The following is a 21,400-nucleotide window of genomic DNA, read 5'->3' on the forward strand; positions in this document are numbered from 1 at the left end:
AAGGGATTATTAATGTCATATGGCTATTAAAGAGCTAGGATATGTATCCATATTTTCCAGGTCCAGTTTTTTTTCTTTTTTTAAATATTGTGCCACATTGTACCATCTAATACCAAATTAATTTAAAATAAAGAAAAAACAGTATAGGATTGCAGAAGTAATTGTGGGAGTTAAAAGGAGAGAAATTATTTGACTGAAAGAGTCTGAGGAGGCTTCAGTGAAGGAAGCATTTAGTAGGACTTTGAAAGATGAGCAGGATTTATCTGGACAGGGAAGGGATAGGCAATCCAAGAAGAGGACAAGAAGCAGAAAAGCACAAAGTCTGTTCAGAGAATAATGATTAGACCAGTGTTCTTAGGCTATTTGGAATCTGGATTGTTCCAATCCAATTGAATGAAGCATCTGAACTTCCTAGGTGTGGGAATTATGTTTAGGATAGAGGGACCACAGTGGGTTCTTCCTTTGTGTCATACTCTTCCAAAAAATCCACCGTGCAGAGAGTCAGGGAGATATGACTGCATATATCTATCTGGTGGGATGTAAAAGTGGGAGTTTCTCAGCCGGGTTGTGTTTTATAGACTACTACACCTACTTTCTAAAGGCATCGTATTACTTGTGGGTGGTTGGGAGCAACTTCTCTCACTTTGGAGAATGTGGGTAGATGGCGTGCAGGACCACAGGAAAAATAGTGACCTTCAAAAAGCGGCTGAGATCAAGATCAATGAGAAGTATGAACATAAGAGCAGGAAACAAAACCCTGGACATTATGAAGGTGATTCTTTAGGTCTGCATAGGCTCTGAAAATCCGGATTGGTTTAGACCTAGAAGGAAGTAGCGTCTGATTGGCTATTCAAAGTGAGAAAGACCCGCTACCTGCGTGGAATCTGCCGCCCTCTTACTAGGACGTGACTTACTTGCCTTTGTGACGTGGCCCAGCCGGCCTCAGCCTTAGCTCACACCTTGGTGAGTGAGGTCCAAAGCCAGCGGCCCCGCGGAAGTGGGAGCGGGGCCGTAGCCGAAGGGGACGAGACCATGGGCAAATTCCAACGTGCTGAAGTTAAAACCCAACAGACCACGGAAAATGTCCTCGGGGGACCGCTGAGGCGGCGCCCGCTCTCCGTGCTCAACGTGGCCCAGCTGTTGCTCCAAGCCATCGCTGCGCACAAAGGGCTGACTCTGGCAGCTCTCAAAAAGGAGCTCGGAAATGCCGGCTACAGAGTGTGCAGGAAGGGCAGCCGCCACTCGCGCGAAGGGTCCAGGTCTCGTAAGAAAGGCATCCTCCTCCGGGTCAGCGGCGGCAACGCCGCCGGCTTCTTCAGGATCTGGAAGATTATGAAGTCTAAGAGAAAGCTGGGATGCCCGAGGTTGGAGGAGGGTGTCCGCTCGCCCAGGAGAACCCCTCTGCAGACGCGGAGCCCACGCAGGCGCTGCGGGAGACGCAGGGCGGCCAAGAAGGCCCAGGAAGTGTGGAGACAGAGCTTGAGGGCAGACACGAGGATGAGGGCCAGGGAACCAGTGAGTTCCAGAGCCAAGGAGGAAGGGAGGGCCAAGGCAGTGGACGATGGGAGAGGACGGACCGAGAAGGAAGACTTCAGGCCCAGGACCCCCGACGAGAAGAGGCCACGCTCGAAGCCCAGGAAAGCGAAGAAACAGGCCCCGGAGAAGCTGGTAAAATGTACCATCCAGAAGCCAACCTCCGTTAAAAGCCGACAGGGCTTCGAATAGGCAGGGGAAGACTCATGACCCAAGGGCTGCTCGCACAAAGACTTCCATTAAATCTGAAGGTCCTCAGAATGCAGCCGGGACTCCACGGTGTGGGAGCAACTTCCCTTCCTCCAGGCACAGATGCCTTTCCCCATAGGCTCCAATGAGAGCAGCTCCACACTCACTGAAATGGGCAAAACTATTTACAAGACCTTTCCACCACATTGTGTCTGTTTCCTCTCTCTGTCACACCTGGAAGGGAAAGGGGGGCGGGTATTGAGGTGAGACCTGTAGCAGAAGCATGACGGGTGAAGAGAGAAAAAGGAGTTGAGATTCGGTTCCTGTTGCAGGAGCCAAGAAAATGCCTTTCAGAAGGAAAGAAAACAGGTAGAAGAAAGCCAGCAACTTCATGGGATTAGACGAAGTGTTGAGTTAATGTTAGATACCCTAGCAAATACATATTGAGTTCTGGGGGGACGGGCATGTAAGGAGAGAAGTGTGGGCATCACTGGGGCAAGTGAAGAATAGACAGCCTTTAGGCTAAGTGGTCCCACTGATCCAAAGTGTTCTTACCTGAAATTCCTTTTAGGAAAAAGTCCCTTCTCCCAAAATTGATTGTAATGGGTTTGTAGTTTTTGCCCTGATTTGATCATTGTTTTAACTTCGAAAATGTCTCATATGTTAATCCTTAGTTAAATAACAGTGTGTGTGAAAGCTAGCACAAGGCTTGACACATGGTAGGTGCTTATCACAGAGAGTTAAATACGAGTATAAATAATTTTTGATGGAGTCATAATGTGCTACAGCAGAAAACTACACTGGATCAGTACTTAATGAGACCAGGATTCTAGTCAGAGTTCTGCCACTCTGACCTTAGCTGAGTTATTCACTTAATCATTCATGGTCTTGGTTTCCTTCTCTGTAAAAAATAGTTGGAATTGGACTAGGATTATTTTAGGTGATATTAAGTGTCAGTAAAATGATAAGAGGGACTTAGACATCATGGTATATGCTTTGATTGACAAAATTCATTAAGGGAATTATCAACTGGGAAAGTAATAGCTCCTAGAGAGGAAACTATTCAGATATACAGAATGCATATCAGAAATATAAGACGGAGAAGGCTAAATAATGAATAGCTAGGTCTTTGCTCTTCTTAAAAAAACAACATGTACTAAGCATATACCAAATTGGAGCAAATGTATGATTTCTTTTGGTTCTGAAAGCAGGGGCTAAGCACAGTTTGAGAGTAGTTCTCAGGCCATAGGCCATGACAGGACACAGAAATGATGCCTAGGGGACTAAACATCAGTGTTTTTTTAGAGTATACCTGACCAATCTTTTCCCAGGAAAGTCTAGTATCTTCTACAAGGGGGAACAGGATTTGTATTTAAAACAAACAGACTTAAGTGATGCTAATATTCACTCTCACACCCTTAAATGGGAATCACTGCTTTAAGCCTATACAGTGTAACAGCAAAATGCTTGCAGTGTATCTCATCAATAGATGATTTGAACTTTGAAATCTGCCCCTGCTGTAATTAGGTTTATTGTGCACTTGAATTGTCTGTGAGTGGCAGAATGAAGCAAACAGTCAGAAAATAGACACCTGAAAAGAGGCAATGAGAAACATTGTCGGTTGAACACAGTTAGAACAAAATTAATCAAATGCTCTTATGATAGCCAGACGTATTGCTCCTTTATAGTCCCAGGATGTTTTTACCTAAAGAACAAGGTGGTCTGGAATTAGAAATCCTTTTCCCCTAAGTTAGGATGGGAAGGACACTGACAACAATTTGTTTTCTAGATTTCCTAAGAATCTTCATGCTTCTGTTTGTATTATGATGATTTCTTCATTTAAGCAGACTTCATTCACTCAGTAAACTTATCAAATTTATTAAGTGCCAGACTTATATAACTTACATAGCTAACAATGGTCATTTCAGATTATTTTTCATTGATAAGCTTTAGGGTGGTTCTGATGAAATATGAGCAATGACCTTAACTCATACGTAGGCTATCCAGATTATCTAGACCATACTTCTGTGGAAGAAATTCCCAAGAATAGCTCATCTTATCCCTGTTGTTCACAAATGACTAAGTGTCTGCAAGATTCTCAACCCTTTGCTGGGAATAAAGATGGATAAAACATAATCCCCACTTTTCAGTGCTCACATTCTAGTGGCATATTCGGGTATTTAACCTTGGTCAGAGCAAATAGAACATCGCTGACATCAATTCTTTGCTCACCTCTGATCTCAACTGCCTAGTGTAACGATGATCAGAAAATTGTTGGACTTTAGAGTTGTAATGTCCTCTAGCATCAAATATTCAATAGTTGTTGAAAAAACAAATACAAATGGCCTTTAAAAATATGAAAAATGTGTAACTTTACTCATAAGGGAAATGTACATTAAAACAATAAGACAGCATTTTTAATCTAAAATGTTTAAGAACCTACTCCATTGGTGAGGCTGTGGGGAAACAGGCACTCACATACAATGCTAGTGAGAGTGTAAATCTCCATGACCCCAGTGGAAGAAATTTGGCTTTCAGAATTACAAATTCAAATGTCCTTTGACCCAGCGGAACCACTTTTAGGAATTTACCTTTTAGATATTAATGCATTTGTGAAAAGACTTATGTCCAAGGTATTTAGTGCAGCATTGCACTAAATGATATTAATGGAAATATCACTAGGGGACTGGTTAAACTGTGAACCTTCAATACAGTGAAACAGCATACAGCTACAAAAAGGGGGAGATTCTCTATGTATTGTTATGACAAGCTCCCCAAGATAGATTAAGTGGAAAAAATTCAAGACATTGAGTATACCAAACTACATTTTGTGTAAAATGAAGGAAAATATATCTCTTTGCAATTGTATAAAGAAACTCTGGAAGATTACACAAAAAAATCTAAGTGGTTCTCTATTGTGAGGGAAGGTGATGGGAATTGTAGGAAACACATAGAAATGTGTTTCATTTAACACATTTTCAGATTCGTATAAATTGTAACTTGTTCAAAAATAAGGTAGAAATTTCCACATAATTGTCAGTTATAGCTTTTTCATTTATAAGGTGGTTTATACTTTCGCATGCACTATTTCATTTTACTTCATTACAATCTCTTAGATTTTAAATTAAAAAGCTAATGTTTAGAAAATGTACAACTTAGAAATTGACTTTTAACTGCAAATCCAGTGCTCTCTTCACTACAGTTATAGATGTTGAGTGGGGCCTCACCATCTACTCATTAGCTCTACATCTTTTTTTTATGTAGGGAAAGGTCAGAAGTTTAGAATTCATTTATACACTTGAGTGTTTTAATAATTTAGAGGTTTCTTGTAGGGAAAAGTGTTCTCCAACACACTGGGGGGAGTGTGTTTTCAGAACATGAAAATATTTCCATTTGTCAGTGGTCTCAAAGCAATAGATTTCTCCTATTCTTCTTTCTCCTCTGAGGACTTCTAACATGGCAAGGCTGTCTGGTTGGGCTGCAGATCCAGCCAAAACCTAAGTGCCTAGCAAGGACAGGAAGACAGGTTGCTTGGGGAATTAATTGAGGGACACCATGCTGGAAAGGACTTTAAAAAAGCCAAAAGATTTGGAAGAGAGGAACTGAAGACTGACGGAGTGTCAGCATGAGCCTGTCAATGCTAGGAAAGACACTGATAGGAGAGTAAGAAGGAAGTCAGGATTTCAGTCGACCACTGGAACTGGCTGAGAGAACAGGCCCATCAATGAACAATCATAGTTGTGTTTCTCCTCCCTCTGTCAATTCCTTCCCTCTTCCCCTTTTTGGTTAGGGGAAAGACCAGACATGTCAAACATTTTACTCCAAGTGCCTGGGGGGGAAGTAAGAGTGAACGCAAGAAAATAGTGAAACATATGCAGTACAAGGCAGGTAGCAAAACAGCCTGGCTGGTGGTAAGAAAGCTGCAGAGGCAGATCACCCCCTAAGCAGTAGGACTGAAGCTCTTGAAGGCAACTCCCATGAAGAAGAGCAAAGCCTTTGGGCTGCACCCAGTGCCTGCAAAGTGATTCCCTCTCCCCACCCCAGTGAAGCTCCATGGGTGAGAGGCCATGTCAGTGGGTCACAGGCTGGTGGTTTTACCCAGGCCAGGTTTCCATGTTTTTTCCCCACACTGTTTCTTACCCTGTCCTCTTGATACCCTCTACCAGATGCCCATCCTCTTCACCCTCAAAGGTGAATGCATCTGGTGGACCCAGTTCCTGTCTAACCCCATCTGTGCAGGTTTCCTCTGGCTCCCCCCAAACTTCCAATAATTGAAAATTTGTCTAGGGGGTCAGTTCAGTCACCACCACCATCTCAGGCTCCAGACTCAGGCTCAGCACTCTAAGGGTCTCTCAAGAGTGGATCAGCACTTAAACGACCCTGAGATGGAAGGCCTCCTTAAATTCATGTGCTAGGCCCTCACTCACCTCACCCTTGGCCCGGCCTGCTCAGCACTCTGCTCCCTGAGTCTCCAGAATGGGTTGCCTCCCTAGCTGATGAGAGTGACATCTGGGAGCCAAGACACTAGGAGGGAGGTGGGGAGACCTAACTTGTGGTATCTTGAGGTGTGTGTTTTGGGAGGGGCAGTGAGGGGGCTCCTGCATGGCTGCGTGACTCCCCCTGGAGCTGTCTGGTGTTTCCCACTCTGCTGCAGCCTTTTTATCAGGAGAGAAGAGCTGAGAATGGAAGGGAGAAGAGAGGATGGAGAAAGGAAGCCAGCGACACAGCCAATACATCCTTTATTCAGCTGACAGGGATCATACTGTATTATAGATCTCTAAAGATACAGATGAAGGTCCCTGGTTGGGTAATCCATGGGAAGTTCACTGTCCATCAGAGGGAACCAAGTCAGACAATAGCTAGAAATCTGGCAGGCACTAGGCTGTTGGGCTGGATGGCAAGTGGGCATACACCCCCAGAGTTGCCTGGAAGAGGGTCCCTTGGTGCACAGTGTCCTGAAGTGTGGCAGGAAAGTGGTGGCAGTGGAGGGGTCGGCTGAGGAACATGCTAAGTACAGGGGCCATCACCATACTCAGTCTCCCAGGCCTGGGACAGCCAGTGCCTGGGACGTAGTAAGCACACAAAAAATGGAAACTTCATCAAGGGAAGAAGAGCCTGTAGGGAGGAGTAAAGAGCCTGGATTTGGCAGTACAGGCAACCTTGGCCACGTCCAGATGTGCGGAGATGTGTATGAGAGAGAGAGGTAGAGTGGGGAGATGGCAGCTGAGGTGCTACAGCCAAGAATCTGAGGGAAGAAAGTGGGAAATATGAGCAATGGACTCTACTTAGTAGGCTTGAAGATGACAGAAAAGAAACTGGACAATAGGCAGAGGGACAGGTAGCAAGTGGGCTCACGATGGAATGGAACTGGCTAGAAACTTGAAGCGAGAAACTACAATGGAAGAAGGATAGGAATTGGGAAGAACAAATACCCTTGGAAAGGTGTGGCATTCCCCAGGCAAAACAAAACAGAAAGCCCAACCAAACCAAACCAACTGAAAAACAGAAGTGGGAGTGAAGAGTGGAGGAAGAGCTCTGCTTACTGGATGCAGGCTGTGGCAGGAAAGGAGAGAGGGAGAGCCTGAGGCCTGGAATTGAAGAAAGCTGTAGCCAACCTTCTCTGCCTTAGGAGACTGGGGTTGATTGCCTCCCCCAAAGAAACCTGGGTTCACTCTAACCTTTTGACCTTGCAGAGCCCCACAGAGGTGGTAGGTTTGCAACTGTCTTCATGGGTATGTCTAGGAGAGGGGGTGGAGGAGGTATCAGGGCCAGGGCCTGCAAGACAGATCCCTTCCTGTAGCCTGAACTGGACAGAATCTTCAAAGCAGGAGGATGCAGTTTTGACATAGGTACCATGGCTTAATTGGTTACAACCTCTACCTAGTAAACAGAGTCTAGGTTCAAATCTTGCTTGTGTCATATCTTACTAAATGAGCCTGGTTTCCTCTTATGTCCTGGGGGTTAATACTCCTGCTGCCCTTGCCCATGATTTGGGTTGGCCAAGTCATGGTTAGGAATCCTTTGCATGGCCCGTTATTGGTCTCCAATGCAATTGTGGGGTAGGAATACTTGGGTCCTTAGGGGCTTGGGACAGATGGCCTTACTCTCTACCTTTGTGCTGAATGCCCACGCCGCCTGCCTCCAGGGCAACTTATTAGGCCTGAAAAAGGACCAGATAACTAACAAAGGAGGACCATTTCTTTGGATTTTTCGGTTTTACATTGGATTTACCTTCTTTGAGGTGTCTGCTCCTTCTTGTCTTTTCAGATTTCTAGACCCATGAATTCTTAATACCCATTTAAGAAGCTCCAGCCCCAACCAATTACAACAGCTTGGTAGTTACCCCACCAGTTTCTGCAAGTGGTGACTAACCCAGTTCTTTCACTGACTTAAGGGTGGGGGAGTAACTTGGGACTCAAGAGGAATTGAACTGAGGAGCAACTAGCCTAGGATTTTGCAGAAAATAAATCTGAGAACAGGGGTGTGAAGATTCCATCTCTCCCTATTTGAAGACGGTGAGGAACCACTGATTAAAATGGAATTTGAATCTCCTAGCCAGTGGTTCTTAAACTTGAGCCTACATCAAATACCCTGGTTAAAAGGCATGTTAAAAGACCGATTGCTGGGTTCCATCCCCAAAGTTTCTGATTCAGTTTGTCCAGGGTGAGAATTTGCATTTCTAAGACAAGTTTCAGGTGATATTGATGCTTCTGGTCCAAAGATTGCATTTTGAGATCCATGGCCTAGTACAGCACTCTGAGGAATAGAAGTAAACTTTGCCATCTCAGGATCTCTAAGGGGCCTAAGGGAATAATTTCACTTTTCCGTTGTTGCCCAACCCCACTCACCCCCATCCAGTGCACTCAACTGAATAGAAATGGAAAGAACTTGTCTTCTGGAACCTCTGGTTCTGAGTCAGGGCTCACCTTGCCCTTGATGGAAATAGGAAACAGTGGTTTGATTGTAGGAGTGCTGGAAAAGGAAGGATTTTGTCCCAAATTGTCACCCCTTTGCTCCCTGAAGGCATAACATCACGTTAACAAGGGAAAATCTTTTCCTTTTTCCACTATCAGAACTACAGCTTAAAATGTAGATAGCTCTGAGAAAGCTAACCCTTTGGTTACAATCTCCACTGTAAGGGATTCTTTGCAGAGATACTCTGATGGGGTGGAAAGGCAAGGATACTTGGGCTCTGAATAGGGTAGAGGCACCACACAGAGGGGAAAAGGTGACAGGTTCCTAAAGATGGACTTCCCTATTTTACATTTTGCTCAGAGAGAACACGGAGATATTTTTTATTTAAAGGGGATAGGATAGGGTAGACATGTGGCAGAGGCAGTTGGGAGGAAGATGGGAGTGTTCCCTGTGGGAAAAATCACTCAAATCTCTTTGCCCAGCTGATGGCTGTTGCTTATTTTATTTTTCGTCCAAGGGAAGTGGTGTTGGACGGAGGTAGAGAAGACAGCAGTACAGCAGAAATGACCTAAAGGGATGCCCCTTCTGCAGAATGCCCTTAGACGCCATGTTGCCTTTCAGTTGGGTGCTATGAGTGCACCTACACTTTGGGGGCTTCACTTTCACACCTTACAATTACTAAAACAGGTATCAAAGGCTGGAGGTTAACACCTGGTTGTTAAGAGGCATGATCCGATGGTACGGACAGTCACCTCATACAAGTCTTTAAAACAAGGTTCGTGAGGAGCTGGATTTGTCAGCATGTCATATGAATTTTTTAAAAACCATAGAGTAGAATGTAAGCAATACCCTTCAAGTCATTAAAGACTAGACACTCCTTATATCCTATTGCCTCTGGTATCTTAGTCCTTAAAATGTTTAGTGATCCTTGCCTTGTAATTCTTGACACAAATATATAATGACCAGATTGGGTCAGGGTGACTCCCTTTCTTTGACCCCTGTTTAGTGAATCCATGGATGGGCTCTGAACCTGTTAAATGTGTATGCAAAACTAAGTGAATTACTAATATCTTTTTTTCCTCAAAAGTGAGTTTCTGGTTTTTATCAGATTCTCAAAAGGGCCTGTGATCCAAAACAGGTTTTGAACCATTGCTCACATAGAGCTGATTTGTATTAATGAATGAGGCATAGTGGGAGGGTAAAAGAAATGGCATAGTCCAGTTTTGCCAGTGGAACCCAATATTTTCCTGTGCCCTGGGGCATCTCCTAATACGGATCCTAAAATGCTCCTGTCTCTGAGGACCTGGGACAAGGATGCCTTACAAAGGGCTGGCCATTTTGCTCTATTCATAAGAACATAAGCAAGAGAAGTACATTCTGGGCAAAGAGGGAAGGCTGCTCTGAGTAGAAGGGAGGTAGGGGCTGGGTTGCTCAAGTCATATCCACTCTAAGAAGCCCAGTGAGCAAAATGACCCTATTTTTGGCTCCATTTGGGCCCAGGACTCTAAGGAGCTATGATTCACCCAGTTTTTCCTAAGCAAGTGGAACAGTCATTAAACTAGACTGTTGCAGCTAACTTCCTCTTGCCTCTCTGGTTAATTCCACCAACTGTGGTTGAGAAATGTGTGTTAAGGAAAAACCAGGATCTAAGCATTAAAGAGAAAATATCCCACTTCCATCCTCTTTGCTTTTCTCCCTCCCTAACCCCAAACTGCTCTTACATACAAGGTAATTTTTAAATGATAAGATTGGTATTAACATATCATCAACAAAGAGAAACAATGACCAACTCATCAACTAATGGATGCTTGAATACTTATGCAAGTTCTGGAGTTAAGAGTCTTAGTGCAGACACCTTTCCAGAATTGGGAGGAAAACCAACCAGAAAGCTCATTACCCTGCATCAGCTGAATAGCTAAGCCACAGCCATTTCCCCTAAAGTTCTGTTTAGGGGAATGAGATCCACAAGAATAACTCTGCCCCCTTGATGAGGCAGTCAAGGTCAAACAAGAGTGATGATAACAACCTGCAAGCACTGTGACTCCTGCCTTAACTTCCCAGCACTTAAAACAAGACCAAAAAATCCACTAAGCACAAAGCTTCTATATGTGCCTTGTTTGAAATCTGTAAGAAACAGCTCACCTCACTGAGGATGTCTTTCTCTCTCTACTTTGGCAAAAAGAATCTGTGGCCCAGAGATTCAGACCTAGGCTTAAATATCCACAGTTGTCTTGATCTCAGTGATACTGGGAAAGGCTTTATATCTCAACTCCCACAACTTAACACTTTAAACTAGGGCTCCCTTGATCACTCAGCTTACTTACTATCTTGAAACAAAACAAAAAAATCCTTACAATCCCCACTACCCTCATCCCCAGAACATAGCCCCTAGAAAATCTAGCTTATATAGTTTGCACTTTGCATGCTCTCTTCAAAGACCCTGCACACAGATACACAGACACATAAAGACACTGTCAAGAGGAAAGGGGTCTGTTCAAGGGGATAAAGTATTTTTCTTCTGTGTGGGCCTGGGTTACTTGGGGGTATAAGGTCCATCTCTTAGCACTGTAGTGTGGTCTCTCAGCTGGATATATGTATATGCAGGGTGAAGGGAGCAGGAATAGGGGTGAGAAGGTTATTGTTTCTGTTTTTCAGCAGGTTGGGTAAGAGGTGTGGATGTATATTCAGATGATCGGTGTAAGGATGATGGGCCCACACAAGAATGATGTCTGCCCCTCAGCTTTCATCTGGATCAAAAAGGGGGCTCTGGGTGCCTGATCACTATCTCTTTCCTGTTTCCTCGTTACTCTCTAACCCAGTGTTCACCAGTATGTTTCATGGAGTCACCAGTTCTGTGGGATGTGAGATAAAAAGGATACTGAAGTCAAATAAATTTAGGAAACACTGCATTAAGAGGCTTAACCGTTTGCTCTACTGCATAAATTTTCAGAGCCTTTAATATGCCAATATGGTCTTTCTCTTCATATATATATATATATATATATATATATATATATATAGAGAGAGAGAGAGAGAGAGAGAGAGAGAGAGAGAGAGAGAGAGAATAGTTATGTTATGGAAGGGTGATACTCAAAATATTTAACGACTGGTATGGCATAAGCTCCAACCAACCAATCCAAGCAGTTTGGGCCTTAGCCAAAAACTGCTGGTACCACTGTACCCTGGAGAATGGGCTCAGGCTGAATATCAGCCCATGCAGTAGGCACTGTTTCCCAAAAGTTTTGCCCAAAGAACTCTACTTTATGTGGCATCTCATAGAACTGGTGAGAAATACTCTGGCCAATGCTGGAACCTCATCTTTCTAGGGATGGACTGGGACTCATGACTCTGGCCACGGGGGTGCAGGAGAGGGTCAGCTCTGGCAGAGACTCCTGGTAGCACCGGTTGAAAGATGTGACCACAGCTGCAACAGAAACAGGTTTCAAAAGACAGATGTCCCTCTGTCCCAGCTGCTCCGGGGACTCTGTCCCTGGTGGGTCAGCAGGTGCCTGTCCAGGTGATGTTTACGGCCGAAGCTCTTCTCACAGCGTGGGCACTGGAAGGGCTTCTCCCCAGTGTGCGTCAGCCAGTGTCTCACCAGGTGGTGCCGTCGGCCAAAGCTCTTCCCACACTCCGTGCACACGTGGCACTTTGGCACTGGTGGAGCGCGCTGCCGCTTCCGAGCCCCAGGGCTCTCTCCAGCCTCTTGGCCCTTGCAGGACTTGCCTTCTGCGTGTACCCTCTGGTGGCTGGCCAGATGGGAGTTGCATCGGAAATTCTTGCCACACTCAGAGCACTTGCTGGGTTTGTCATGTAGGTGGGTTTTCTGGTGTCGGATCAGGTGATGTCTTCTCCCAAAGCTCTTCTCACACTTGAGGCAGCTGTAGGGCCTCTCCCCAGTGTGTGTTTGCTGGTGCCTGGCAAGGTGGGAGCCCCACACAAACTGTTTCCCACACTGGGGGCATGTGTGCGGTCTTAACAGGGAATCCATTTCTGTGCTACACAGAAGGTTTGAGAAGCTATCTTCCTGAAGAAACGGTGGGCCAAGGAGCATGCCTCTGGAGCTCCTGGGCATGGAATCCCAGCTCTCGTCCTGCTCTGGGTTCCAGAGAACGGTATCTTCAGACACACTAGATAACATTCTGGGAGGTTCTGCTTCTAGTTCAGGGGTATCCCCTTCGTGCTCACTTCCATCTCCTGTGGAGAAGGGAAAATACCGACCCCAAGAGGGGAGTCACAAGGGAGTACCCCAGGACCTGAGTCATAGGTGAGGTTGTATGATGCCTATTAGGGCCTAAACCTCACCCCATAAAGGCTGAGAGAACAGATTTTAATGTTGTATAAGACAGTGCAAGAGGTACAGAGGTTAAAAGCCTAGGCTTAGGAGACAGATACCCAATTTTGAATCTCAGGTTTCCCACTTAACTTCTGTAGGCTTTCATTTCTTCTTCTGTAAAATGGGAATCATAAAATAGATGTTATAAGACAGATAGGATAGTACCTGCATATAGTAAGCACTAGTAAATGGTCTATGCTCTTATTGTTACTTATTTATTACTGTTATTTATTTAGCACTTAAAAAAAAACTATTAATCACCATCTTCCTGCCTAAGCATAGATGGAGAGTTAAGAAATGTGCTACAATCATCACTGGCTGGGTGACCACCTGTCAGCACTAGAGACATTGTGGAAGGCATTTCCACAATGGGTGGCAGGTTGAACAGCAACAACAATTAACATATACTGAGTGCTTATTATGTGGCTGGTACTGTTCTACCATAGTTACATATTTAAATCTCACAATAATTTATAGATGAGGAACCCAAAGATAAGTTAATTACTTTTCCAAGGTTCCACAGGTATGGTCCTCGATTCAGATCCACAAAGTTTAGCTCCAGAGCCTGCCCTCTAAACCACTGTGTTACACCGTCTTGCTTTTGAAGAAAAAGATCTCCAAACCTTTCAGTACTATAACTCTCTGAGGCAGAGGAGGGATTAGAGGGACATGTAATGATGAAACTCCAAAAGGGGTGAAGGCCATGGCTGAGTGTATTCTATGTCATTACCTGTATATGTGACCTTCAGAATTTCCCTCTCTTCTAAGTCCTGGGGGTCAGGAACCCATTGTTCTTCCCCTCCTTCTAGTTGAGAAAGCATATCCAGTTTGGGGATTGGAAATCCTGCCCATGGGAAAGGAAAACAGAGATGTCAATTAGTTCAACCGTAATTCTCATTTCTGAAAAAAAGCTGTTTCCTAGGTTATTCCCTGGAACTCTATAGATAAAAAAAGGCCAGGGGTCTTCCCTGGTGGTACAGCAGTTAAGACTCCATGCTCCCAAGGCAGGGGGCCCGGGTTCGATCACTGGTCAGGGAACTAGATCCCGCATGCCACAGTTAAGACACAGTAGAGAAATATTAAAAAATAAAAAGATAAAAGGCCAGATACAAGCCTTTCCCTCTTCCCCCCTCCCGTCGCTGTTCAGTCCCTCTTCTTTCTTTCAGAAAATCATACTTTCTTCCCAATGAGTGCTCTCTTCCACTCAAATTTCAAATACTTCCAGTCCAACTGTCTTTTCTGGTCATAACTTCACTTAATTAGCCCTACTGCAGCTGTCTCACCACCTACACTCCCATCTTTCCCTAGGTGGTTTCTGAGTTTCCAAGGACTCAGTTCCATCTCTTAGATGTCCTTCTCTCTGCTTTGAAAGAACCTCCCAATTCCCAACCAAGAAGAGCCTAAAGTTCTCTTCTCTAAAAATTCACATCATTTTGTTGTTTTCAAAAATATGACACTTTACTTCCACTCCCTTTGAATTAAATCTAGCGTTCTTTCTCTAGTGGAAGCCTAGACAGATTCTCTGCCTAGAAAAGAACCCCACAGAGACACTCTCCAACAGCCCTGGAGCAGATGACTCCATTCTCCCCGAGTACAGTCATTTAGTGGCTGGGGAAGGTCATGCTTACTTAGAGAGACCACTATCCCACAGTTTTCCTGCATGACGTATTCTCCATAAAAGTCTGTCTGAGAAGGGTCCAGGCTCCGCCACTCCTCCTGAGAGAAACACAGTGACACATCCTTGATGGTTACCAGGCCCTGAAACAAAATGTAGCATCATCTGTCAGCAGCTGTTCCTTAAGGAAAACGCGTTCTCAGTATAAAAGGCTGAGGTAGTAGTAGAGGCGAGAGGGCAAGAGAGTGTCTAGAAAAAGAACTGCCCAGAGGTCCCTGGGCAGGGCACATGGTTTTGGTGAAGAGGAAATGAGGAAAGGGGTAAAGGTAATGGTCCGTGAATGAGCGAGGAAAACGGCTGTAGAGGAGTTTCCCAAATTGGGACCATGAGAAGTTGGAGGCACCACAAACTCTTTGGTCCCTCTGTTTAGTTACAGGCGTCTGCCCAGTCTCTTCTCACCGGCCTTATTCTTTTCCTTGTAGAAATTGTGTACTAGCTCCTCCTTTCTCCACTTGACCTTTCCTTTCCTATCAGCACGAAAAAACATAGACAAAATATTCTTTCTTGCCCCCTTCCCCTATTATGCCATATCCTTATCTTTTAAGGCAGCATAGTGTGGCAGTTAGGAGCCCAGATTCTGGAGCCAAATGTCTCCTAGCTCTACCACTTATTAGCAGTATGACCTTACACAAGTGCCTTAATCTTTTCCTGTCCAATCTTCTCATCTGTAAAATGGGGATAACTGAGTTTCTCTCAGGGTAAACTGAGTTAATATACATGAAGCACTCAGAGAACAGCAAGCATGGCAAGCACTTGGGGAGTATGGATACTACTACTACTCTTATCACTGTCTTCCCACGGCTCTCCCCTTGCCTTCTGAATCTAAACCTGTTTTCTCTCTCTGGCTCGGCCCCTTTTTACATCTTTCTGTCTTCTGTTCTTTTCCATAAATGCTCTATCATCCACCCAATCCTGTCTACTTTAAGTTCTTCCAAGCTTCCTTCAGGTCTCTTTTCCTAATCTTTCCAGATTTCTTTCTTAAAGGACATTAATGAATTGTTCTTAAATTCCCCCTGTGGATAGCACAGCCATCCATTCAAAAAACAAACAAACACCTAACCTCTAGGAATTCCCTTCTTCCCATCATGCCTCCATTCATTTTTTAAAAGGGTATTATGAGCCCCTTGGAAAGGGACAGAATCTGTTCAGACATAAAATGGACATACCCTTAGTGGTCACGTGAAATGACAAATCAATGGAATGACGCAAAGGCTGTAGAAAGGCAGCGTTGAGAAAACCCTGAGAGAGGCCAAGGGAAGAACACAGCCCACCTGTGATCCAGCTGCAAGAAGTGCAGCTGCCATCTCCCAATCTCCAGTGCTCCCTTCCTGGGGAATGGCAGGAACCCAGGGAGCCGACTGAGCTGGTGAGGGGAGAGAGGAACCATTAGAGATGGAGCATCCATCCTTTCCCAATTAGAGCCTGGGCCCTATTTTAGAGGAGCTTAAGGGTCACTTTTTTTTTCTATATTTATACCCATTGGTAAGACTCAAATGTATAAATGTAGTAGAAAAGACCCTCCCTCAAAATATCCTGAAAGGGTACTGAGTGGTTGTTAGTAGAGCATTTATCTCATCCATTTCTACTCGACTAGCTGTGGTTTGAATTTATATTATTTGAATGTAATTTTCATCTTGTAAAGTGCATTTTACTGAGTGTGTTTTCCAACAGCAGTCAGTGTTTCTGTCACTTCCTTTGTCTCCCATATTTGTTGCCACTAACCATGTAGCGTGTGGAGGGAGTGATTATGCAAGAAACGGGAGAAGCCCAGTTACATGGTTTGCAGAATCCAGGTGTTCATTATATTAATATTTCTGTGACCAGATCCCAGAAGTTCCCTATATTTCTGTGACCTAGTCCTGGTACTGACTATGCTGTTCAGTCACTCCCTGGCAATTTGGGGATTTTTAACTCTACTTTTTCAACAGAGATTAGAAGACTGTTCTCTGCACTGTGCTTCCCACACACACCCGCTCCGGACTCTCACCCTTCTCCTGAAGTGACTGTGGCTCCTCTTCAAGGTCACAGCACAGGTGCTCCAGTGGCCCTGGTGCTGTTCTCCGTGGCCCCTCTTCCTGGCTTCCCCTTTCCACCTGGGGCTCTGCTCCATCCAGCTGAACACTCATTGACTCCCATCCTGTCCCCAGGGCTGCTGTCTGTTCTGAAAGCATTTTTGCTACAAACCCAAATTGTGACCTGGAACAAATTCAAATCAGTTATGCCCATGAAAATGGAAAGGGGTGATATTCCTAAGGGAGTTATGGAGAACAGCCCAGGGATAAAAGATGACACTGGATAGGAAGAGCTTGATGAAAGATGAACTTTAAAAGCTTGATGTGTTCCAATCAATTGAACCTGAGCCAGAAAAGAGCAGGTGCTATATTGCAAAGTCACAAATGGTTATTTGGGGGCTGGAAGAACTTCATTAAAAAAAAAAGACCAATCCTGGAAATTCAAAAGCTATCAATTAATTTCAACAACTGAAAATACTCAACTGGAAATTTCAACCACTGAATGTAAGCAATCTGGAAATATGCAGGACAGGATGCAAACAGACTTGCACTCAACAAAAATAGATGTAATTACACATAAGATTTTCTGCCACAAATCCCATTCTCATCAGTTAGTTTAGAATGAAATGATTACTATAGGTAGAAGTCCTAGTCAAAGGGTGTATTTTTTATGAGGCTGTACCAAATGGTGCCTTACTTAGGACAAGCCTCAACAAACAGACATATAACTTGTCACTCTGTTGTAGAAAATGAGAACTGGTAGTAAATATGGTAGAAAGATCAATAACTTGGAAAGCAGGTATAAGACTCTAAAGCAACCCTAAAAGATAAGAGAAACTGTTCGTCAGTGAGGAGCTAACGTCTGATTGGGAAAAGAAAAAAAGAACAGAAAGGGTTTGGACTAGGTAGAAAAAGGGGAAGCAGGTGCTGCTAACATGACCCTGGGGTGAACTAACAGCCCTGTGATTTAAGACACAGGAAAGAACCTGAGACACAGGATAGAACCAGTCAGATCTCATTATAAAAACGTATTCAATTTTAAAGAAGCGTATGGTAAAGCCAGAGTGTGTTCCATCAGAAGAAACAAAAGTGAAGAAAGGGATGGGAAATATGTACATTGGGGGCAAGTTCAAAACAATGGACATAGTCTTCTCTTGACTAGGGAAGAAGGCTGATGAATGATGCTGCCAATGAATAAAAAGAGATGTTTTCTATCTCTATGTAGATCTCTTCTCTTGATTGCAAGAGAAGAGATTTAGGTTAGATTAAAAAAAATCCTAATAATCCTGCAGTGCATAGGACCTGGTTGAAGGCTTTTTGCTCTGGACATCTTAGGAGCAGGACAGGTTGTGTTGTGATAGCGGTCTCCCTGCCTTACAGCAGGGAAATAGTCTATGAGACTGTGAAGAGTCCCTTTTTGCTTGGCAATGTCATATTTTTGTGATTCTTACTCAATGCCCAAGCAGTCAGAGCCAGTGAAAGTCTTCCCAAAACAGGTCAGAACCTTGGTAACTGTTCTGGCTCACTCATATCCATCCAAAAACAATTGCAAGAATCCAAGAGCCCAGGATAGGTAATGACAACTGTCAAGTTGTTTATTTTCTTGCCTGTTTGTCTTCGACAAAAGAGGTAGGTGGGAACTCTAAGCTCAATGCACAGGACGGGAACAAATTTCCCTTTCATCTCAGAAGTCCAGAGATGTCTCAGGGCCTCATGGGAGCATCCTGGACGGATTCCCAGCTTACAAGGTTTCCTTTTCAGAGACTTCTCATGAGAAAGGAAAGTTCCCAATAAAGCAATAAAGGGAAAGTTCCATTTTAGCTTTTTCCTCTGAATTCCAGCCCCTGTATTCACTTAACTTTTAACATATAAAGCATGGATTCCCCCTCTTCACCAGATGTCTTCCTCATTCTAGCTCCGTTTGAAAGTCCTCCTTCAGGACTTCACCTCTAGGTAAATATCTGGACACCTGAGACCCACTTCATCTCTCCAGCAGCAGAGTCCCTTGATAGGAAGCCTCTTTCGCAGGCCAGATGTGAGCCTCTCCAGACCACCGAGAGAAAACCTGTGGAAGTGCTAGCAGAAATATCAGCAAAGGAGGGGGCAGGTACTTGTCCTCAGACTGCATTTGCTAAAATATTTGCTCTCTCAGAGCCAGCACCTGGGCAGTTAAGGTGTCAGCCCTAACCTGGTTTCTCCCTGCTCCAGGATGATCCCAGGCCTACTGGAGTCGGGGTTCTAAGACTTTCACTTCCCCCTTTTCCTCACATATCTGGGGGGCATGGCACCTGCAGAAGTTGGTTTCTGCAGCGAGTGTTGTTGGATAGAGAAAGGGCCATGCTACCGAAATGAGTAGTCCAAGGACACAGGGACAGTCGCGCTGTCAGAGAAGCCTGGCCCCTGCCCCGGGCGGGGCGTGGGCGGGACGGGCGCCCGCTCCGGAGTAAGGTTGCTTCTGCCCTCCTTGTCACAGTGCCCCTGGAGAGGGTCAGATTTCAGAGAACCCGAGAGCGGCAGAGCTGGAGCAGGGGAAGTGAGGTCAGAAAACAGGTTTCTCGTGAACTGGGGCATGAGCAAGTGAAGAAAAAGGAGCCGCGGGGTAACCTGCGCGCAGTGACAGCGGTGGGAACCCGCGGGACCTGACAGCGACGATGGGGGGACGGGGAGACAGGAGAGGGGCGAGCACAGAATGTCAGTGTGGCCGACCCACCCCCACCAGAATGGCAGCGACCCAGAGGCCGCGACGACCCTCCTCCCCGCCCCCACGGGTGACCGGCCCCACTCACCGCCCCGGGAAGCCAGGCGTCCCTTCCTACAGCCGCGACTCCCTCCGCCCGGCCCCACTCACCCCAGTCGTCTTGGCCTGCGGCCCGGTGCCTCCCTCCCGGGCGCCGCCTGCCCCTCCCCTCTGCCCTCGCTTCCTCGGAGCCGGCGGCCGCGGAGCCAGCGACAGGCGGAGACGGCGGCCCGGCGGGCGCGGGCGGGGCGGGCACAGGAAATCCCCGCCCGCTTCCGGGGCTCGGCGGCCGCGGCGGCGCCGAGGGGCGTGGGGGCCGGGGCGGGGGACGGGCTGCGGCTCCAGGGCCCCCAGGCGGCCCGGCCCCGCATCTCGGCGCCCGCCGCCCCTGGACGCGGCGGGCCCAGGCGCCAGGATCCCGGCAGACCTTGGCGGCTCGACCCCGCCCTCTCCCTGACTGACCATCTTCCATCCCGGCCACGCGGATTCCCGCGGGGTCCTTTGCACACAGGTTCATTAATTACCTCGACATTTAACAACCGCTGCTCACATGCCAACGATCGCTGTGAGAGAGATTTCTCGAGACAACGGTCTGGAATTCCTCAAGGAGCTCACCTTCTAGGTTTCAGGATAGCCACGGTGATGATAAGGGGCTGGAGAGAGCGTTGAGGAGGAGTCACTAATTCTGAACGAGGTTGAGGAGGAGTCACTAATTCTGAACGAGGTTGACTTCACCAAGACGTGTGTCTGAAGTCGGCCTTGGCGCCTGCATTGTCCAATTTGCGGGAGCCACCAGCCTCCGGATTGAGGTGTGTTGTAACATACACACCAGATTTAGAAGACTTAACTAACAAAATGTACAATAGCTAATAAGCAATATTTTGAGTATGTTCGGCTAAAATGTATTGTTGATATTCACTTCACCTACTTCTTTCAACTTTTTAAATATGGGTACTACGGTGTTTAAATTATATTTAATTTACATTTTATTTCTGCTGGACAAAGCTACCTCGAAGCATTAGACAGATTTGACTGGAAAAGATGAGAAAGGGCCTACAAAACAGAATAAACAGATTACTATTAGAATCTGTTTATAATCTACAAATCACATTCATTACTTCATCATCTGAACAATTCTGTACAATTTTATTTTATAGACTTAAAAAATAAGTGACTCACTTAAGGTCATAGGTGACAAACATTCCTTTAAAATATATTTATTTTTTGCTATGTGCCAGGCACTGTAACTAATTCCTGGAAGTCAAAGGTCCCAAAGGAATTGTCTGTCTGTGGATTCAAGAACTCAGTCTGTGGAAACACATGTCAACAAATATTTGCAATAAAATGTGACAAATGCTGAAGTAGAGGAATATACTTTGCACTAGGAGCATGGAAGTAAACATGTATGGGTGGGAGGTCAGAGAAGGCCTGACAGAAGTCTTGAGGGAGAGAAGAGTGGGGAGGGCTCCATTAATGAAAAAGAGGAGAATGTGCTAGACATGCAGTTGAGGAAGGGTATAGACCATGTTCTAGAGCAGATCATAGGGTATTTGGGGGAGGTGGTAAAGCCAGGATTTGTATCTTAGGTCCTGGAACTAAGTCCAGAGGTTCTTTGCATTTATGTTTCCACAGGTGAGAAATACAAGGTATGTTAATCTGGGTATGTTAACAATACCAGTGTCTCAGTGGTTTAACATAATAAAAGCTTATATTTCACATAAGTCACAGTGTGTAGCAGGCTTGTTGGAGCCAGTGGGTGGGGTGTCTGCTCCTTGCAATCATGGAAAGACCAGGTTTCTTCTATCTTGTGGTTCCACCATCCCCTGTTGCCTTGGAATCATCCAATCTGTGGGCCTCAGATAAAGAAGGAAAGCTGTGGCTGACTTATTGGAGATATCAGGGACAAGCCCTGGAAGTGCTGTATATCATTTTCACCCATTTCCTTAGCCAGAATTCATGACTAAGGTGCATGATCATATGGTTCCACCTAATTGCAGGGTGGC

The 21,400-nt window shown here is 45.4% G+C and overlaps 2 protein-coding genes across 5 annotated transcripts; one reads left to right on the plus strand and one right to left on the minus strand.

The window, feature by feature from the left end:
- Positions 1 to 661: 661 nt before the first annotated feature.
- Positions 662 to 1,861, plus strand: H1-7 (H1.7 linker histone; the record flags this gene model as incomplete). The annotated part of the gene is given in 3 exon segments (XM_082635306.1): positions 662 to 772; positions 937 to 1,707; positions 1,709 to 1,861. Coding segments are annotated over 3 exon segments (1,035 nt in total).
- Positions 1,862 to 6,304: 4,443 nt separating this feature from the next.
- Positions 6,305 to 20,153, minus strand: ZNF641 (zinc finger protein 641). 4 transcript variants are annotated; one of them, XM_082634876.1, is made up of 6 exons: positions 19,922 to 20,153; positions 16,636 to 16,844; positions 15,920 to 16,011; positions 14,602 to 14,731; positions 13,704 to 13,817; positions 6,305 to 12,834 (listed from the first exon to the last, which is right to left on the minus strand). In XM_082634876.1, exons 1-6 carry the CDS (start codon positions 19,927 to 19,929, stop codon positions 12,080 to 12,082), a joined length of 1,308 nt encoding a protein of 435 aa, XP_082491002.1. In that variant the 5' UTR covers positions 19,930 to 20,153; the 3' UTR covers positions 6,305 to 12,079. The 4 variants fall into 4 exon arrangements, with proteins under 4 accessions (XP_082491002.1, XP_082491005.1, XP_082491003.1 ...); XM_082634879.1 differs by lacking the exon at positions 19,922 to 20,153 and adding an exon at positions 19,509 to 19,628; XM_082634877.1 differs by lacking the exon at positions 19,922 to 20,153 and adding an exon at positions 19,447 to 19,483.
- Between the last annotated feature and the right edge of the window lie 1,247 nt (positions 20,154 to 21,400).

The sequence above is a fragment of the Mesoplodon mirus genome (assembly GCF_964341445.2).
Source record: "Mesoplodon mirus genome assembly, chromosome: 11".
In the NCBI taxonomy this organism is placed as follows: domain Eukaryota; kingdom Metazoa; phylum Chordata; class Mammalia; order Artiodactyla; family Ziphiidae; genus Mesoplodon; species Mesoplodon mirus.

Excerpts from the sequence above, each read along its gene's own strand:
- ZNF641 (XM_082634876.1), bottom strand. Across the intron at positions 14,732-15,919 it reads TTCTTGCAGCTGGATCACAG|GGCCTGGTAACCATCAAGGA; the intron begins GTGGGCTGTGTT and ends ATTTTGTTTCAG. Across the intron at positions 13,818-14,601 it reads TGGGATAGTGGTCTCTCTAA|GATTTCCAATCCCCAAACTG; the intron begins GTAAGCATGACC and ends TCCCATGGGCAG.